The sequence below is a fragment of the Condylura cristata genome, unplaced genomic scaffold (assembly GCF_000260355.1).
Source record: "Condylura cristata isolate star-nosed mole 26May11 unplaced genomic scaffold, ConCri1.0 scaffold00043, whole genome shotgun sequence".
NCBI classification, from domain to species: domain Eukaryota; kingdom Metazoa; phylum Chordata; class Mammalia; order Eulipotyphla; family Talpidae; genus Condylura; species Condylura cristata.
In genome coordinates this window covers 1,934,406-1,950,810 of record NW_004567144.1, presented here as the reverse complement: position 1 = coordinate 1,950,810, position 16,405 = coordinate 1,934,406, and the positions used below count along the sequence as shown (strand labels likewise).

The following is a 16,405-nucleotide window of genomic DNA, read 5'->3' as shown; positions in this document are numbered from 1 at the left end:
GTATTCTATAGATGTCTGTTAGACCCATGTTGCCGAGGTCCTTGTTCAGAGCTTTAGTCTTGTTGATCTGTCCATTGTGGAGAGTGGCGTGTTGAAGTCTCCTACCATGTATATATTTTCTCTGATATACGTTTTCATAGATGACAGTAGTTCCCTGATAGATTTCGGTGCTCCTTCATTTGGTGCATATATGTTGATGATTGTCATGTCTTCTTGTATTGTCCCCTTAATCATAATGTAGTGGCCTTCTGTTTCTTTTAACCTTTTGTAGTTTGAAGTCTATTTTATCCTGCAGACTGCCACACTTCCTAGTGCCTGCGGCCTCCTGGGAGGGAGTTCCCCTATCAAAACTCCCCAATTGCCGATTCTCCCTCAATTATCTCCCTTCTAGCTAGTCCAGGGTGTTCTCATTTGTGTTGAAACTCTTATGTAAGTTTATAGTCCGTTTTTTACCCTATATCCCTGCATGAGTATGAACACAGTGATCTTGGTTTCTTTACTCTGCTGCCATCTTGCCCATCTCCCCCGAATTGTGGATTTTAAGGTGGTGTAGGAGGAATGGGAAATGATTACAAATGAGTATAGGGTTTCTTTTCCAGATGATAGAAATGCTTGTGATGTGGCACATCTTTTTGAATGTATCAAACAGCACTGAACCATACACTATCTAAAAGAGTGAATTTTATAATATGTGAATATATTTTTATTTTTTAAATGATAGTGGAGTAGAAAATCACTCATAGAATTTTATCTTCCTCGGAAAGTCACCTACATTTTCTGGGTCTCGTGCTTTCTTCTAACACTTGCTACTTAACATTTCCTTGCCTATTTTATGTGTGAAAATTTCTTGTTTTTATGATTTGGTATTTGAGTTGAGACTAGGGCTACATACCTACTACAATTTTATTCTTAAGTTCTTCTGATTTTCATAAACCTACTGAGTATAATTCCTCTAGTGATCACCTGGGCTTTATTTGCGGTGTGGAATCAGTTATGAAGACCTGTAAATTATGTGACCTTGAACAAGTTAGTACATCGTTTATGAACCTTAATTTATTTTACAATATATAATTATCAGGGTCATGAAGACTTAACAATAAAATGGATTTTAAGTATTTGGCACACTGTCTAGGATGATATAGTTCTCATGTTAACTTATTTTCTACTTCTTTCCCTTTGGTAGAAAGCACATTCTTTTTAGATCTGTAGTCACTTAGTTCTTTCTCAACTTTCTGCCAAGCAACAGATTGCTTTTAGAAATGTTGTGGATGAGCTTTTTTTTTTTTTTCTGTGTGACCCTGCTGTGCCTCTTCTAGTACTGGCGACACTGGATCCTCAGTGAGTTTGGATTTTATGTGAGACAACACAAGCCTTTTATATGAATTTTTCTGTATTGTCCTGAGAAGATTGAAGAGTGTGATTAACACACATATTTCAAGTTCTTCTCTTGCTGAGAGTCCTAAAACTTAACTAAAGTTGATACTGGGGGCGCCCTCCATCCCTTGTAAAGCTTTTCAGTTCTTTCTTTCTAGCTAAATTTTCCAGGATTTATGTCCTCATCTTTAACATCATCTTTTAACATGAAATGTTTAAACAGTACCAATGAACTCATTATTCACAAAGGCACTCCCAGGCTTCTATTGCCTTGCAAATATATTATCCTATTATTTGACTGTCTAAATTCATTGTACATTTGAAATTGTGGCCCAACTCTTTGAGCAGCTATATATGAGGGCTTCTTGGCACTCTGTTGCATACCACACTGCCTTAACCAACTTCCTGTGGGCAGCCCCACCCCAAACCACAGAGCTTATATCCTGTGGGCAAGTTTGCTCTGAAAGCAGTGGGACATGCCACCTTTGTTGTCTCAGTGCACACCAATTCTGGACAGCCCCAGGCTACTCAGTTGCCAGCTGTGGATGTGGCAATGCTTTCTTCAGCCTGTAGATGGCCCCTCTCTGAGTCTAAGTGTGTACAGCCTGGGAGCTGGTGTAGGCCACTTCAATAGTCATGGTGACCCGAGTCCCGCAGCTCCTGGTTTGGAGCTTCTAAGAGGAGTCTGGGGCTCCACTTGGGCAGTTCCATTGCTTTGCCTTCCTGAAGCTGTAGGGACATAGACCCACAATGCACTGGGCCGGCAAGGATTGCCCCCGGTGGCAGTGCACCCTAAACCCAGGGCCTTTGTCCCATTACTGATGAAGGCCCTCCCCACCCGCCCCCCCCCACATTGTTATACCTGGCCCAGCTGAAGGCCACTGGCTGCAGTCAGTGTTCCTCTAACACTGCTGAGTCTGGCTTCACTCATGACTCTCTGGAGCTATTGTTCCTGAGCTTGCCTTGACCTCAGTGGAGGCCAGTTCTGGGCAGTCTTCTGGGGTTATGAGTGAACCAAACAATGGAGCTTTCCAGGCCCATTCATGCTTCTGAGTTTCATTATGTGAATTGAAACTGGAGCAAGCTGATTGGTAGTTAACCAGCACCAATCAAGCAGTTGGGATTGGAGGCCAGGGAGTAAGGGTGGGGAGAAATGGGTAAAAATAAACCAGGAGGCCCTTCCTGGTGGCACAGCAGATTAAAGCACTGCACTAAGAAGCTTAAGCCAATTCCGCATGAGTTCGATTCCCGCCTGCCCCGGAGGAGATCCACATGGCGCGGCAGACCTCTCCTGACCCGCCCGCTGCTCCCCTCAGCAGTGTACTTCATCGATCTGCCTGTTCTGCTCCCCACTCTGTTCCTGGTGAATCCTCTCACCCTCCGCATCTCTGGCCTGTACCCCAGTTCTGTATGCACAAATAAATAAATCTTTAAAAAAATAAATAAACCAGGATTGAAAAATGATCCAATTAGGTTATAGGGTGGGGGCTATGAAGGGGCTGTAAGTCAGAACAGGAGGCAGCTTGAATTCACTCAGCATACAACCTCTGAGGAGAATCTATCACATGGCTACAGAAGAGAATTCAGCAGATAGCCTAGCCTCTGAAAAGAGCCCTTCAGCACAGGATCTCCATAGGCACTGCTGAACTGTTTCAAGTCATCTTTGAGAGCTGCCCACCACTTCTCATCATCAGCCACTGCCTCGCAGTGCTGTTGATTCCAGTGCTGTCTGGTCCATTGTCCAGTGATGTCTTGCCTAGCCTTTGGACTATTACTATGGACCGCTGTGTCCTCAACAGGCCCACCTGTGATTACCGCCAGCTGCTACCTAATGTGTTGGATACTGGTCTACTGTTTTCTGGTGTGCCACTAGATCCACGCTCTCAAAGAGACATTGCCATCTTACATGAGGTGCCATTGTTTTGGGCTACTGGATATTGTGGATACTGGCTATTGGGGTGAGACAGACAGACACTGTGGCCTTGGAAACTCCTGTTTTTCTTGATCTCCTGTTTGTTAGTAAGCCCCACTGTTGCTGTAGTGGTATCTTGAATTGTTAGCACATGATGACAACCCACAAACAGTGACCTGTCCACCACTTTGGTACTGTTTTATATTAATCTTCTGAAGTCAAATACTTAGTGCACTAATATGTTCCTTCTTTCTCCTTTTAAATAAAGTGGAATGGGCAGATGTATGTGAATGCTTGGGGGAGAAGAAAAACTAACCACGAGACAGACCCATTTTAAGTGTCATTTTTGAGCGGCAATCCTCAGGGCTTTAAGTTGTAAGTTAAAGGAACTGTACTTGTTGAAGTAGAATGGTTCTGGTTTACATTTGATGAACTTGAAACTGCAGAGACTGGTGCAAAATTAAATTCTCTCTTGCTTTTCTTTTCTTCCCAGGATCTGCAGAAATCAGGCTGTATAAAATCTGACATATGTTCTTCATTGTCAGCTCTGTACAAAGGGAATTAAAACTATAGGTATATTAATATGTACATTTTCTTTCATATCTAGGAGCGGAAAAAGAAATTTGAAAAGGATGGCGAGAAGTTTTATTCCTTGCTTGATCGGCACTTACATTTGTCTTCCAAAAAGAAGGAATCTCAGCTACAGGAGGTATGTTCAGAAGTTCTGGCTCTGTCTTCCATTGCCAGAGACTTTGCATTTTGCCAGAAATGACGTATTTGTAAGACTTGCCTCATGCCCTGCCTTAGCTAGTGCTTGCGATTAAATCATAGCCTGGGACTCAGGATCCCTGGGTTCTCAGGGTATCTCCTACCTGAGTTCATGGTTTTATGGTTTGGATAATATAGTTCTTTTTTATATCTCAGTCCCTCTCTCTGTTAATAGAGGAATTGTATTCAATAAACTCAAGAGTTCCTTTTTGTTCCAATTTTCTCATTCCAGATTTCACACAAGGATAGAGCTAAATTAGTGTTATATTTGGTAGCTCAGAAACTGATCATCTGAGATATTCCAGTATTGGCATTTTAAAAATATTTTTGTTCTTACGTTATGACTATAGCTTACAAGGAGCTTACATGGGACTTGCTTCAGTTCAAATAAAATATTATTTAGTAAGTTCCTACCACACACTAGGCACTATTTATGCTGGGCACAACAGTACTACAAAGATAATAAGACAGTCTTTTGGCCCTTAGACAACTTACAGTTTGGGTACTAAAATAAGAATACACATAAGTAGAATTTTTTTTTTTACATATGTATTGTCCTTGCCCAATTGGGAAAATGTTTTAAGATTACAAACCTATCATTTGTATGGGGATAGTTGAGTTTTTGGAAGACTGATGCCCTTCCACTCTGAGGTAGTCATTCAACAATAGATAATACATTAAACAGACTGACAAATGTCACAAAGAGAAAGACAATTGTTTTATGATTTCAGTCATGTGGAATATAAAGAAACAAAACAAGTGAACAAAAAACAAGTTGAATCCTTAAGATTCTGACAAAGTAGAGCTTAGCTAAGGCAAAAGGTTACAGGTTAGATTAGCTAGAGATGTTCAATTGGATGTTGGTAGTTTCTAGAACTTTGGTGGTGGGTACAGTGTGGTATATTTGAAGAAGTGTGAAGCTGTGCTTCTGAGCCTGACGCAGCGTCTTAAACCAGTGCTACATAAATTTTAAAAATGGAGAAATGGACCTTTCAAATGGAAGGCTGTGATCCCAAAAACAGAAAACATGCACTCTGAGAAATGATTTGGTCAGAATTTGCATTTAAAATGGGAAGGATGTAAACGACGAGATAGGCTTGTACAATCTGAGGACATATTGTGGAGTAATGGGTTCAGGAGTTTGCATGGAATGTTGTTGGCACTGGGAGGATTACTGTACAAGCAAAATGAGTAGAATACTATTTTGGGAGTATTAAAGTAGCCTAGGTTGTATGATGAATTACATCAGAGAGAGATGGGAAACAGGGTAAACAAGTTTTGAAAATTATTGGAACAAGAAGAGACTATTTCTCTGCAATAGTGACAGTGAAGAAGAGAGGGAAAGAATTACTAGATTAAATTTTTTTTTTGAAAATGAAAGAAGAGACCTGTCTGTTGGTTAAAAGATCTAGTGGGCCCTCCCTGGTGGCACAATGGGTTGGGGCACAGCACTGTGAAGCTAGCCATAGCCTACTGCTTTACCGTGAGTTCAGTCACCGGCTCCAGCTTTAGTGAGCATTTATCATGTCATGTTAGTTGCTGAAAGCAGTGAGTCAGGATCCTCTGGTGGATGGTGTTAGTATTAATTAGGTGAAGGACAGCTTCTCTTCCATACATTGCAGTGAGGTGCTAGCTTGGGAACTTCTGCTAATTTTCATTTGCACATTTTTGTTTTCTTCCCTTTCCATCTATTCCATGGCAAGGCTACTCTAAAGAAAGGAACTAATAGAATTTCTGAGAATACCATGCTTTGAAGATCAGCTTACAAATTTAGCACTTGGCTACAGTGTGGTAACTTGGCTGGTAAACAGTTCCTTACACTGATATTAGTTTTCCTAAATAGTAAGAGTGACTCACTGTGCCTACAGTGTCATGCAGACAATGTGGTTTTGTCCAACACTTTATTTTCTTTTAGTAGACTAAATTTTAGCTACATGGTTGGCAGAGGGTGCCTAGATATGTAATTCCCAATAAAAACCTTTGGCACTCAGTCTCTAATGAGCAAACAATATTTCACACTTGCCATAACTTGTTGCTGGAGGAATTAAGTGTGTCTCACATGACTATACTATGAAACAACTCTAGTTGTTTCATAGCTTTTTTTTCCCTGTACTTTGCCCTATCTGTCTTTTCCCTTTGCTGATTTTTCTATGTATTATTTTTCAAAATAAATTTCAGTCATGCATATACTGAAACCTTCAAGTTCATCTAGAGAAATACCAAACCTGGGCTGGAACCCCAGCTACAGCCCAAACTTTATTATTTAGGAGACTTTTACAATGGAAGTTTCTAGAAAGACCTAGCACCTATTTTGGTAGTATTATGAGATGTCTCTGGTGACAGTCCTAATGAGCAGGGATGCAACCTTTGTTCTTGTTCAATCAAAAGTAAGTTTCAATACCTTGAGTCATCATTTTTTTATATTAAGAAATTATCTTTAGAGTATAAGTATCTTGCAAAAAAAAATGAGTGGTATACCAACTAACACTCAGAGGACCCACTGTGTTTCTGAGACCTTGGCTCAGGTTGCTCTTGCCCTTCCATTCAGCACAAATATGAGACAATTGATGGTCTGCCCCAGCACCACCAGTCTCCCATGCTATAGAATTTACAGGTCATTTCTTCTTCACCAGTCCCTCTGTCCAGATCTCTCAGCACTGTCAGCTCATGATCGTGAAATAGCATGAGGTCTGGTTTCCTGCTCATTTTTCCCAAAACAATTTGGGTAAATGCCAAAACTTTGAAATAATCAAAATTAAAGATCTGATATAATAGCAATGAAATTTAGTTCCACCTATTAGGGGAATCCCATTTTAACCATGTTCTAGTTCAGCTTTCTATCTGGCAGCACATTCACAAATCATGTGTATCTTAAGATCAAATCTGTCTCTAGGAATATCCAGATCTTTCTGAACTATATAGTGAAAAACGTAGTATTGTTAATTGAAAAGTCTGTGTCATTCAGAACTTTATGGATCGGAAAAGTTTGAAAATCCCAATTTATTCTGTGGGTTGATTTTAGCCGTATGCAAAACTTCATCATGGGTTGTGTCCTACACTTTTATCCACTGATATTTCTCTCACTTTGTTGTTTTCCTGGCCTTCTTCAGAACTATTGTTTGTCTCATAAAAGATTTAACAGAGGGCCCTCCCTGGTGGCGCAGCGGGTTAAAGCACAGCACTGAGAAGCTAAGGCCACTTCTGCATGAGTTCGATCCCCGCCTGCCCCGGAGGAGACCACATGGCATGGCCGACCTCTCCTGACCTGCCCGCTGCTCCCCTCAGCAGTGTACTTTGTTGATCTGCCTGTTCTGCTCCCCTCTCTGTCTCTGGTGAATCCTCTCACCCTCTGCATCTCTGGCCTGTACCCCAGTTCCATATGAATAAATAAATAAATCTTAAAAAAAAAAGATTTAACAGAAAGGAAGAATTGACAAACAGAAAAATATCACTAGTTGGGCAGTTTTGGTTTTCTCTGTGTTTCAGTGGGATAGTGTTTGTGTGTACAGGGATGAGTGTGGGTTAACGTTATGCATACATGTTAATTATTTGTCCATTATTCTACAGTGTAGATAAAGTCTATGCACACATCCCAGCCTGAATCTTTCTTAATAGAGACCTAAAAAGTTCAATATGAAAATCTTAAACCTAGATCAGTAACCTAATTTACATTTTAAGTTTTATTTTGTTTACACCAGGTTTGGTGTTTGTTTTTTATTTTATTCCCCCAACACATCCCTTTTACTCATTTGATCTTTTCTTCCTCCTCACTTCCTTATTCTCAGAAATGTCACTTCATGTTTTAGTGTCGTATTATAAATTTTGTTTTGTTGAATAGTCTATTATGCAAATGATATTTGTCTTTGTCTGACTTGCTTTACTATACATAATTCTCGCAAACTCCTACTTTGCTATATTGATGGGGATATTTTGTCTAACCTTATGGCTAAATAAATGTTCCACTATGTAGATATTCCACATTTTCTTGATCCAGTCCTGTATCACTGGTCTGTTAGGTTGTTTCCATGTCCTAGCTTTTGTAAATAGTGGTGGAATAAATATGGCAGGGCATATAGTGATGGCTTCAAATTCTTTAGATAGATGCCTGAGAGTGAGATTGCCGGATTTTGTGGTATTTCCATTTTTACTATTTTAAGGTAAATCTAAATTATCTTCAAAAACACCAGCAATGTTACAAAGTTCCTCTTTTTTGGTATTCTCTTTAGCACTGTTGGGAGTCTTTTCATGATTTATGTATTTATGCATACAGAACTGGGATATAGGCTAGCGATGTGGAGGCAGTGAGAAGATTCACCAGAGACAAAGTGGGAAGCTCAACAGGCAGATCGAGGAAATACACTGCTGAGGGGAGTAGCGGGCGGGTCAGGAGAGGTCTGCCACGCCATGTGGATTGCCTCTTGGGCAGGGATGGAACTCACACTGAAGCAGCTGCAGCTAGCTTGCAGTGCTGCATACTAACCTGTTATGCCACCAAGGTGGGGACTGGAAGACCTTTTTAATAGGCATTATTCTCATAGATATGAAATTGTATCTCTTTGTGTTATTTATTTATTATTTTATATGTTTTTTACCTCAGTCTTCATTTTTATGTAATGTACGCTTTATCATCTTGGCTGTAATCCCTGTGAAATTTCCACTGCCAATTCACCCATGGGCCATCACCAGTTTTAACCCACATATCTCTAATGAAATTGATGAACAGTTTTTCATATATCTAGTCATTAATTAATGTCTGCTGACCATTTCTTAATTGGGTGTTTTAAAATTGAGTAAGTTTTTTTGTACATGTTGGCTGTTAATCAAATTTTGTTGGTTGTTTACTATGAATATTTTATCCCATTCAGTATAATATCTTTTTAGTCTGCTTAAAAACTGTGTGTAAAACTTTTTGAGGTGATATAAAATCTTTTTATTTATTTTATTTTATTTTATTTCCATTACTACTTAGTTTGAATCTCTGAAAACAAATTTGTCATTGATATTATGTAATCTATAGATAATATAATATTATATGTATTTTGTTGTTTGTGGTGCAATGTCTAAGTCATTAATCTATTTAGAATTTATTTATATACTTATAGGTAGAAATTGTTCCAAATATATTTTTTACATGACTCTGTCCACTTTACCAAACACTGTTTGTTAAAGATACTCCTTTTTATATAGTTGTGTCTGTTTTTTCAGTAATTAATATTAATATCTGCACATACTTGTTTCTAAGCTTTGGCTATTGTTCCATTGATTCATGTGTCTATTTTTATTCCAATACCATAATATTTTAACTACTGTTGTTAAAGTCAGATCACATGACATCCATATTTCATTCCACTGTTCTTATGATTGTTTTTGATATTTGAGACCTTCTTCAGTTCCATATAAATTTTAGTAGTTGTGAGCTCAAGCAGAGTGCTGCTTGCTGGTGAGACCATGGGACAAGCCCTTGGAAAGAGTAGGTACCAGGAAAGTCCCCAACTGTACCAGCAACAGCATTGCCTGCTAGTAAGTCATATGGAACATTGTGAGAGGTAGAGCCACACCAAGCAGAAGCCCCACCTATGGCAGTGTGACCTGAAAAGCAAATAATAGAAAGATGGAAAAACCCCAACAAACAGTAGCATGAAAACTGAGGGTAATAGTAAACCAAAGAAAGAGAACAAATCTGAAGAAATTAGTCAAACGATATATATAATATATGTTATTACGTTCAGATACAAAGTTCAAAATTTGACATGAAAATTAGGTCTTCAAAGGAATGGAAGAAAACAGACAAAATATAAAAATCTGATCAAAGATGTGCAAGAAAATTTAGAAAAACACAAGAATATCTTAAAAGGTAAAATAGAAGATCAAATTGGAATTTTAAATAAGAAAATTATGGAGATAAAGAATATAAAATATCAATATAGGAGGTAAAAATGCTAGACCAATATGTGGAAGTAGAATAGACTAAGTGGAAAATTGAATCAGCAATATCAAGGATGAAAATACAGGCACACAACAGGTGGAAGAAGTACGAACTAAACAAAGAAAACAAATGAAAAAAAATGATTATTACCTGATTCCATGTAGAAAAGCAATATGAGAATAATATGAGAATACCAGATGGGGAAGACAAGGGAGGGGGGAAAGAAAGTGGAGCACTTATTTTAAGAAATAATGGAGGAAACATTCCCATGACTGGAGAAGGAACTAAATATACACGTTTCTAAAATTCAAAGAATACCAGGGTACCTAATAAAAATTACACTTATACCACGACACATGATACCAAGACACATAATAGTGAAACTTCAAAGACTTAAAGACAAAGAAAGACTGTTCAACCTGGCTTCGGTGATGAAGCAGAAAAAGGAACCAGATGAGTCTAACAACAGACTTTTCTGAAGAAATACTGTGGTTAAGGAGAGAATCAAATGACTCAATGAGAATACTTAAAGATAAAATCTACCAGCCAGGAATGCTCTATACTGGAAGCTCACTGTCAGATATGAGGGTGAAATGGAGGCCTTTTAAGACAGAAGCTGAAGGAGTTTTCAAGCAGTTGACTCCTACCAACAAATATTCAATGGAGCTCTCAGGTCTAAACCAAAGAGAGGAACACACACAGAGAACTGAAAAAGGAAATAGAATCACAAAATTAAGGCCAAAATGGCAGCATCAGACACTCATGTATCAATTATTGCTCTATATGTAAATGGACTGAGCTCCCCGATTAAAAAGCACAAGATGTCTGATTGAATTGGAAAACATAATCCAACCTTTAGCTGTCTCCAGGAAATGCACCTGAGCTCCAAAGGTAAAAATAGATTCAGAGTAAAGTGTTAGAAAGCATTCCTTCAAACAGAAGGGACCCATGTGAATGCAGGGACACTTATGTTATATCAGATAAAAATAGATTTCCAGCTAAAATACATAACAAGATACACAAAGATGTGTAGAGACAAGAATCCCCTTAACTGTTGATGGCAATGTAAATGGTTCATCCACGATGGAAAATAGTATGTAGTTGTCACAAAATATTATGAATGAATATACCGTATGACCCAGCAATATGATTCATAGATATCTACCCAAAGAATCAAGAACACTAATTCAAAAGGAAACACAAACCCTCATGTGTATTGCAGCACTATTTACAAGAGCTAATCTAGTGAAACAGCCTAACTTCCTAAATGCAGAATAAGGGATCTGGAAAGTGTGGCATATTTACATAATGGATCACAGATCAGAAGTCAAAGATGATAAATTCTTGTCATTTGGGTCAAAATGTTTTGAGTTGGAGGATATTATGCTAAGCAAAATAAATCAGCAGGAAAAAGACAAATACTGGATGATATCACTGATGTGTGTAATTTAGGTAAGCCAAGCAAATTTTCAAATAAAGGCATTAGAACAGTAGAAAGCTGCTATGGAATTGATTCTACCAGAGAGGGAGCAGGAAAGGGAGGGACAAAAGCAAGATGAGGAGAGAGCACAGTAAACTATTATGGTGGACTATGGGTGTTTTGGTGGTGGTGTGAAGTTAAATCAGCATCTGAGATACGATGTCTTATAATGTACAAATAATGATGTATACCAGTGTTACCTCAAAAAAAAAAAGTAACGTAAAATTTATAAAATCAAAATAATTAACATTCTTGTTCTATTTCTTTTAAGAATATCATTATTATTTTATGGTGGTTAAAATACATTTTGTATTGCATTTGGAGAATTCTCAGTTGATTCTCCCCATGCATGAGCATGGGATGTCTTTCTATTTTACTGTCCTGGTCTTTATATACTCTTAGTAGAGTCTAGTTGTTTTCATTGGATAAGTTCTTCACATACATGATTAGGTTATTTGTAAGTATTTGATTATTTAAAATTATGAATGAAATTGTTTTTGTTTTCATTCATTATTTGTATATAAAAATATAACACTGTTGATTTTTGTAATGTGCAACTTTGCTGTATTCATTTATTGTTGTTAACTATGTTTTGATGACTATTTAAGGTATTCTTTGTGTTGTATTATTTCTTTTGAAATAATAGTTTTCATTTTTTCTGGGTTCCTTTAATTTCATATTGTCTGATTTGCCTAGCTAAAATCTATAATACTGAATTTAGTTAGTAGTTACAGTTGGTGTCCTATTTTTCCTGATTGCAAATGAAAGCTTTTGGTTTTTCAGTATTAAGTATTACAGTGACTGTAGGTTTGTGATATATGGTCTTTATCATGTTTAGGGGAGTTTTTCCTATTCTCACTTTAAGGGTTTTTAATCATAAATAGTGTTGACTCTTGTCAAATGCTTTCTGTTCATCTATTGGTAATATCATGTTTATCTTTTGTCTTGGTTTATCTTTGTCTTGGTTCAGTATTAGATCAATAATGTTGGCATCATAAAATTTATTAAGGCACATTGCCTTTTTCTTTCTTTCTTTTTTTTTTAGCATGTGACAGAATTTGCTTGTAAAACCATCTGGCCCTATGTGTGTGTGTTTAAGAGATTTTTGTTTCAATTTCTCTGGTTTTTATTTTCGTCTCTTCTGTTTCTTCCCTGATGAGTCTTCATTTACATATTATTTTGGAAATTTGTCCACTTATTCAGGTAATTGAATTTATGATGTATAGTTATTTGCAAAATGTTTTATTATCCTTGTTTATATGGTATCTGTGATCATTTCTGCTGTCTCATTTCTAATTCTGTGTATTGAATTTCCTCTCTTCGTTGTTAGCCTTGCTATAGGTTTCTCAATCTTTTAAAAACCATTTTGAAGAAACAGCTTTAATTACATTGATTGTATGAAAATTTTGATTTTTAAATATTTTTGCGCTCTTATTTACTTTTTTGGTAACTTTGCATCTTGTTCTTTTTCAAGTCACTTCAGGTATATCACACAGTTTAATATTTGGAATTTTTCTTCATAATGTGAGACGGTTTTACCATTATTTTCCCTCTTCAGTTCTCTTTTGTTGCATCCTATTAATTCTGATAGCTTCTGTCTTTGTTTTTAATAGTCCCGAGCTGCATTTTTATTTCTGGTTTAAATTACACTTTAAGCCAATAGTTATTTTGGTTTCCATGTAGTTAAGAATTTTTCCATTCATTTTTAGATAGTTGAGTTCTAGCTGTACAGCATTATGGTCAGCATTATGGTACAATTTCTGTCTTCATAATTTATTGACAATTAATTTGTGTATCTACATATTGTCCCTTTGAGTATGTTCCATTTCACTAGAAGAAAAATAAATATACTGTGATTTTTCAAATCACTTCACAAAATGTTTGTGATTTTGGGATTAAGTGCCCTATAGATTTATATTAAGCTTATTTGGTCAAAGCCCTTACTTGTACTTTGTCTTACTGAGCTTTCCATGATTGTAAGTGGAATATTAAATTTCCCTATCACTATTGTGTTGTTGTCAATATCTCTGCTTAATTTTTGTAATAATTGTGTTATATATCTTGGAGCCCCATTCTCTGTTGGAAATATACTTATGAATGCTACTTTTCTTGCTATATTAGGCCCTTAATTATAAAGTATTGTACATCTCTACATCTTAAATGTTAAATTATAAATCTGTTTTTCATGACATAACAGTTCATATCTTTTTTTTAGCTGCCATTTACTTTGGGATTGTCTTCCAGTTCAGCTGATAAGTTTTCTGTAAGCAGCAGAAGGTTAGATTTTGTTCTGAAATCTACTCAGTAGTATTTACCTTTTATCTGGTTAATTAAAACCATTTGTATTTACAATAATTATTGAGCTATAAGAGCCTATTGTCATTGTTTTTTAAATTTATTAGTTTGTCTTTGAAAGTCTTAAATTTTTTGCATCATCCTTTTATTTTGTGTCAAGTTCTATTTCTGTTGCCTTATGTGTTACATCTATTGACTTTTGTTTGAATGTTATACTGATGTTTGTGCATGATGGACTTCGTTTCTATTTGGGTGGTTTCATGAGCCGCATTTTTATTCTTCTCCACAATTTTATATAATTGTTACTTCTATATATGCTTTGGTTGCTCTGTAATAGGACATTTAGTAGTTATTTCACATCTTATTTGGTGGTGATGTATTATTTTAATTTTGATTTTTAGTGAATATCCATACTCCTTTTCTTAATTATTATCTGGAAGGAAAAAGAATCTAGGTTGAAATTTTTTTTAATGCTTTCACTATCTCCTGCCATTCCCTCTTGTCTGTAATGTTTTCTTTGAGAAGCCTTCAGTCAGTGTGATGTGTATTTACTGGGTACTCCTCTCTTGATGCTTTTCATTTTCTTGTCATTAATTTTTCACAAGTTAATTATAATCTATCTTGGAGTATGTCATTCTGGCATTGTTTGGTTTAGAATTTCTGGCATCTAGAATCTGGATGTCTAGTTTGTTTCCTGGATTGAGGTGTTTCTCAGTAAGTATTTCTTTAAATAAATGTTTATGCCTTTCTCTTTCTTGCCTTTTTCTGGGATTTTCAGGATATGGGTGTTGTCTTTAGGTTATCCCAATGGTTCTTACACTGTTCCTTTTTTCTTTATTCTTTTTCAGTTTTATTTTTTTAGGTCTTTTCAACCACTTCTTGTAATCCTCACCATATCTTTCCATTATTTTTGTATTTGCCTACTTTTGAGACCCTTTATTGTATTTTTCACTCATTCGTGGTTTTTAAAAATACATTAGCTCTATTTGTACCAGTCTCATGTTTTCTTGATCTTTATCGTGTTACTTTTTTACATAACCCAGTTTTTCTTATTTGTCCAGCCTGGTATAAATGTTGTCTTAAAATCCTCATCAGATAGATTCACTATTTTCAGTGAATTGAGACATCTCTCAGGTTTGTTTTGTACTACTATTGGTGTTATTTTCTTCTGTCTTCCATTTTTAATTTCTATGAGCTGTAATAGAGAGTTTCCTCTTTCTGCCTGCCTTGATTAATTGACATAATTAACCTGTATAAAAGTAGCTGGGGATGATCCAGTCATTTTCTTAAAAGATTTATTTATTTATACTTGCAGAACTGGGATACAGACCAGAGGTCTGGTGGGTCAGAGGATTCACGAAAGACAGAGTGGGAAACCGAATAGGCAGATGTACTGAAACACACTGCTGAGGGGAGCAGCGAGCAGGTCAGGAGAGGTCTGCCCTGCCGTGTGGGTCAGCTCCCTGGCTGGGGATTGAACTCGTGCTGCAGTGGCTTCTGAGAGCTTCATAGTGTGGAGCTATAACCCATCGCGTCACCAGGGAGAGCCTGATTCATTTATTTTTAATGCAGTATCTTTACTTGATATTTCATTGGCTATTGCCTCTACAATTTTCAAGTTGACCAGGGTACTTGTTGGCAGTAGGGTTATTAGATATGGTATTAGGCACTGTAGGAAGCCTACAAAATTTGAGCAACAAGATTTCAAGATTCTTATAATGCAGCTGTTACATAAGTTGTATAGTTGGGTTCTACAGTACATATGCTAGTCTAGACCTTCATTCTAAACTATATTGTGACAGTGTCAATCTTTGAGTTGTGATTTAGAAATAAATGTAGCTATGAATGGGGAGTGTAGCTGAAAGAACATCTCAAACCAGGAATCATTCATTTTGTTTTTAGGGATGCTTAACCCGGGTGCTTGCTCCTTTTGTTAAACTTCAGGTGCTCCAAACTCTTTTATATGTTGAATAATTGGTTGCTGTGTTGGTGCTGTTCCTTGGTGGGTGTTAAGAGAGACACCAAACAAGAACCTCTTATGTAGTGAGATACAACAGTTCCCAATCTGGCCCTCCTCATCTTATCAGTCTTATTGCTGCTTTCATTTAAACATCACAGATTCTAAACAACAATTTACCAACTGCATCCAAGCATCTATGCAGTTCTTTAGCTGTGCACTTAGTCGATATCCTGAATGCTGACTGTGTACCCTCTTCTATAGTTTTCATTCCCTGACTGTGTACCCGGTTCTATAGTTTTCATTCATGTGTTTTAGAGTTAACAACAGCAGTAAGACACCATACAGTATATATCTCTCCCTGTCATTGGTTGAACTCTCCTGTTACCACTTCAAGCTCAGTTTAATTACATTTTATCTGATATTTTCTGTCAAAGCATTGCTCTTGATCACACTCCAGTCATTTACTCATCATTAAGGAGGGTTGTTTTGCACTTTGGTGTAATTTGATTATAAATATGTGGAGGAGACAAGTCCAGTGTTTTCATTCTGTTACCATCTTGCTGGACCTCCTCTCAATTCTATGTTAAATTTCTTTCTATAAAACTTATCTGCTTGGCCCTCCCTGGTGGCGCAGCGGGTTAAAGCACAGCACTGAGAAACTTAAGCCACTTCCACATGAGTTTGATTCCT

At 36.9% G+C, this 16,405-nt stretch overlaps 1 protein-coding gene across 4 annotated transcripts in view; it reads left to right on the top strand.

Annotated features, from left to right (window-relative positions):
- The window catches only part of OPHN1 (oligophrenin 1), a 487,931-nt gene that overhangs the window by 275,678 nt on the left and 195,848 nt on the right, over positions 1 to 16,405 (top strand). For all 4 annotated transcript variants that reach the window (XM_012733926.1, XM_012733925.1, XM_004694439.2 and 1 more), the window contains exon 6: positions 3,894 to 3,995. In XM_012733926.1, coding sequence (XP_012589380.1) covers positions 3,894 to 3,995 — 102 coding nt within the window. The remainder of the gene's footprint in view (positions 1 to 3,893; positions 3,996 to 16,405) is intronic.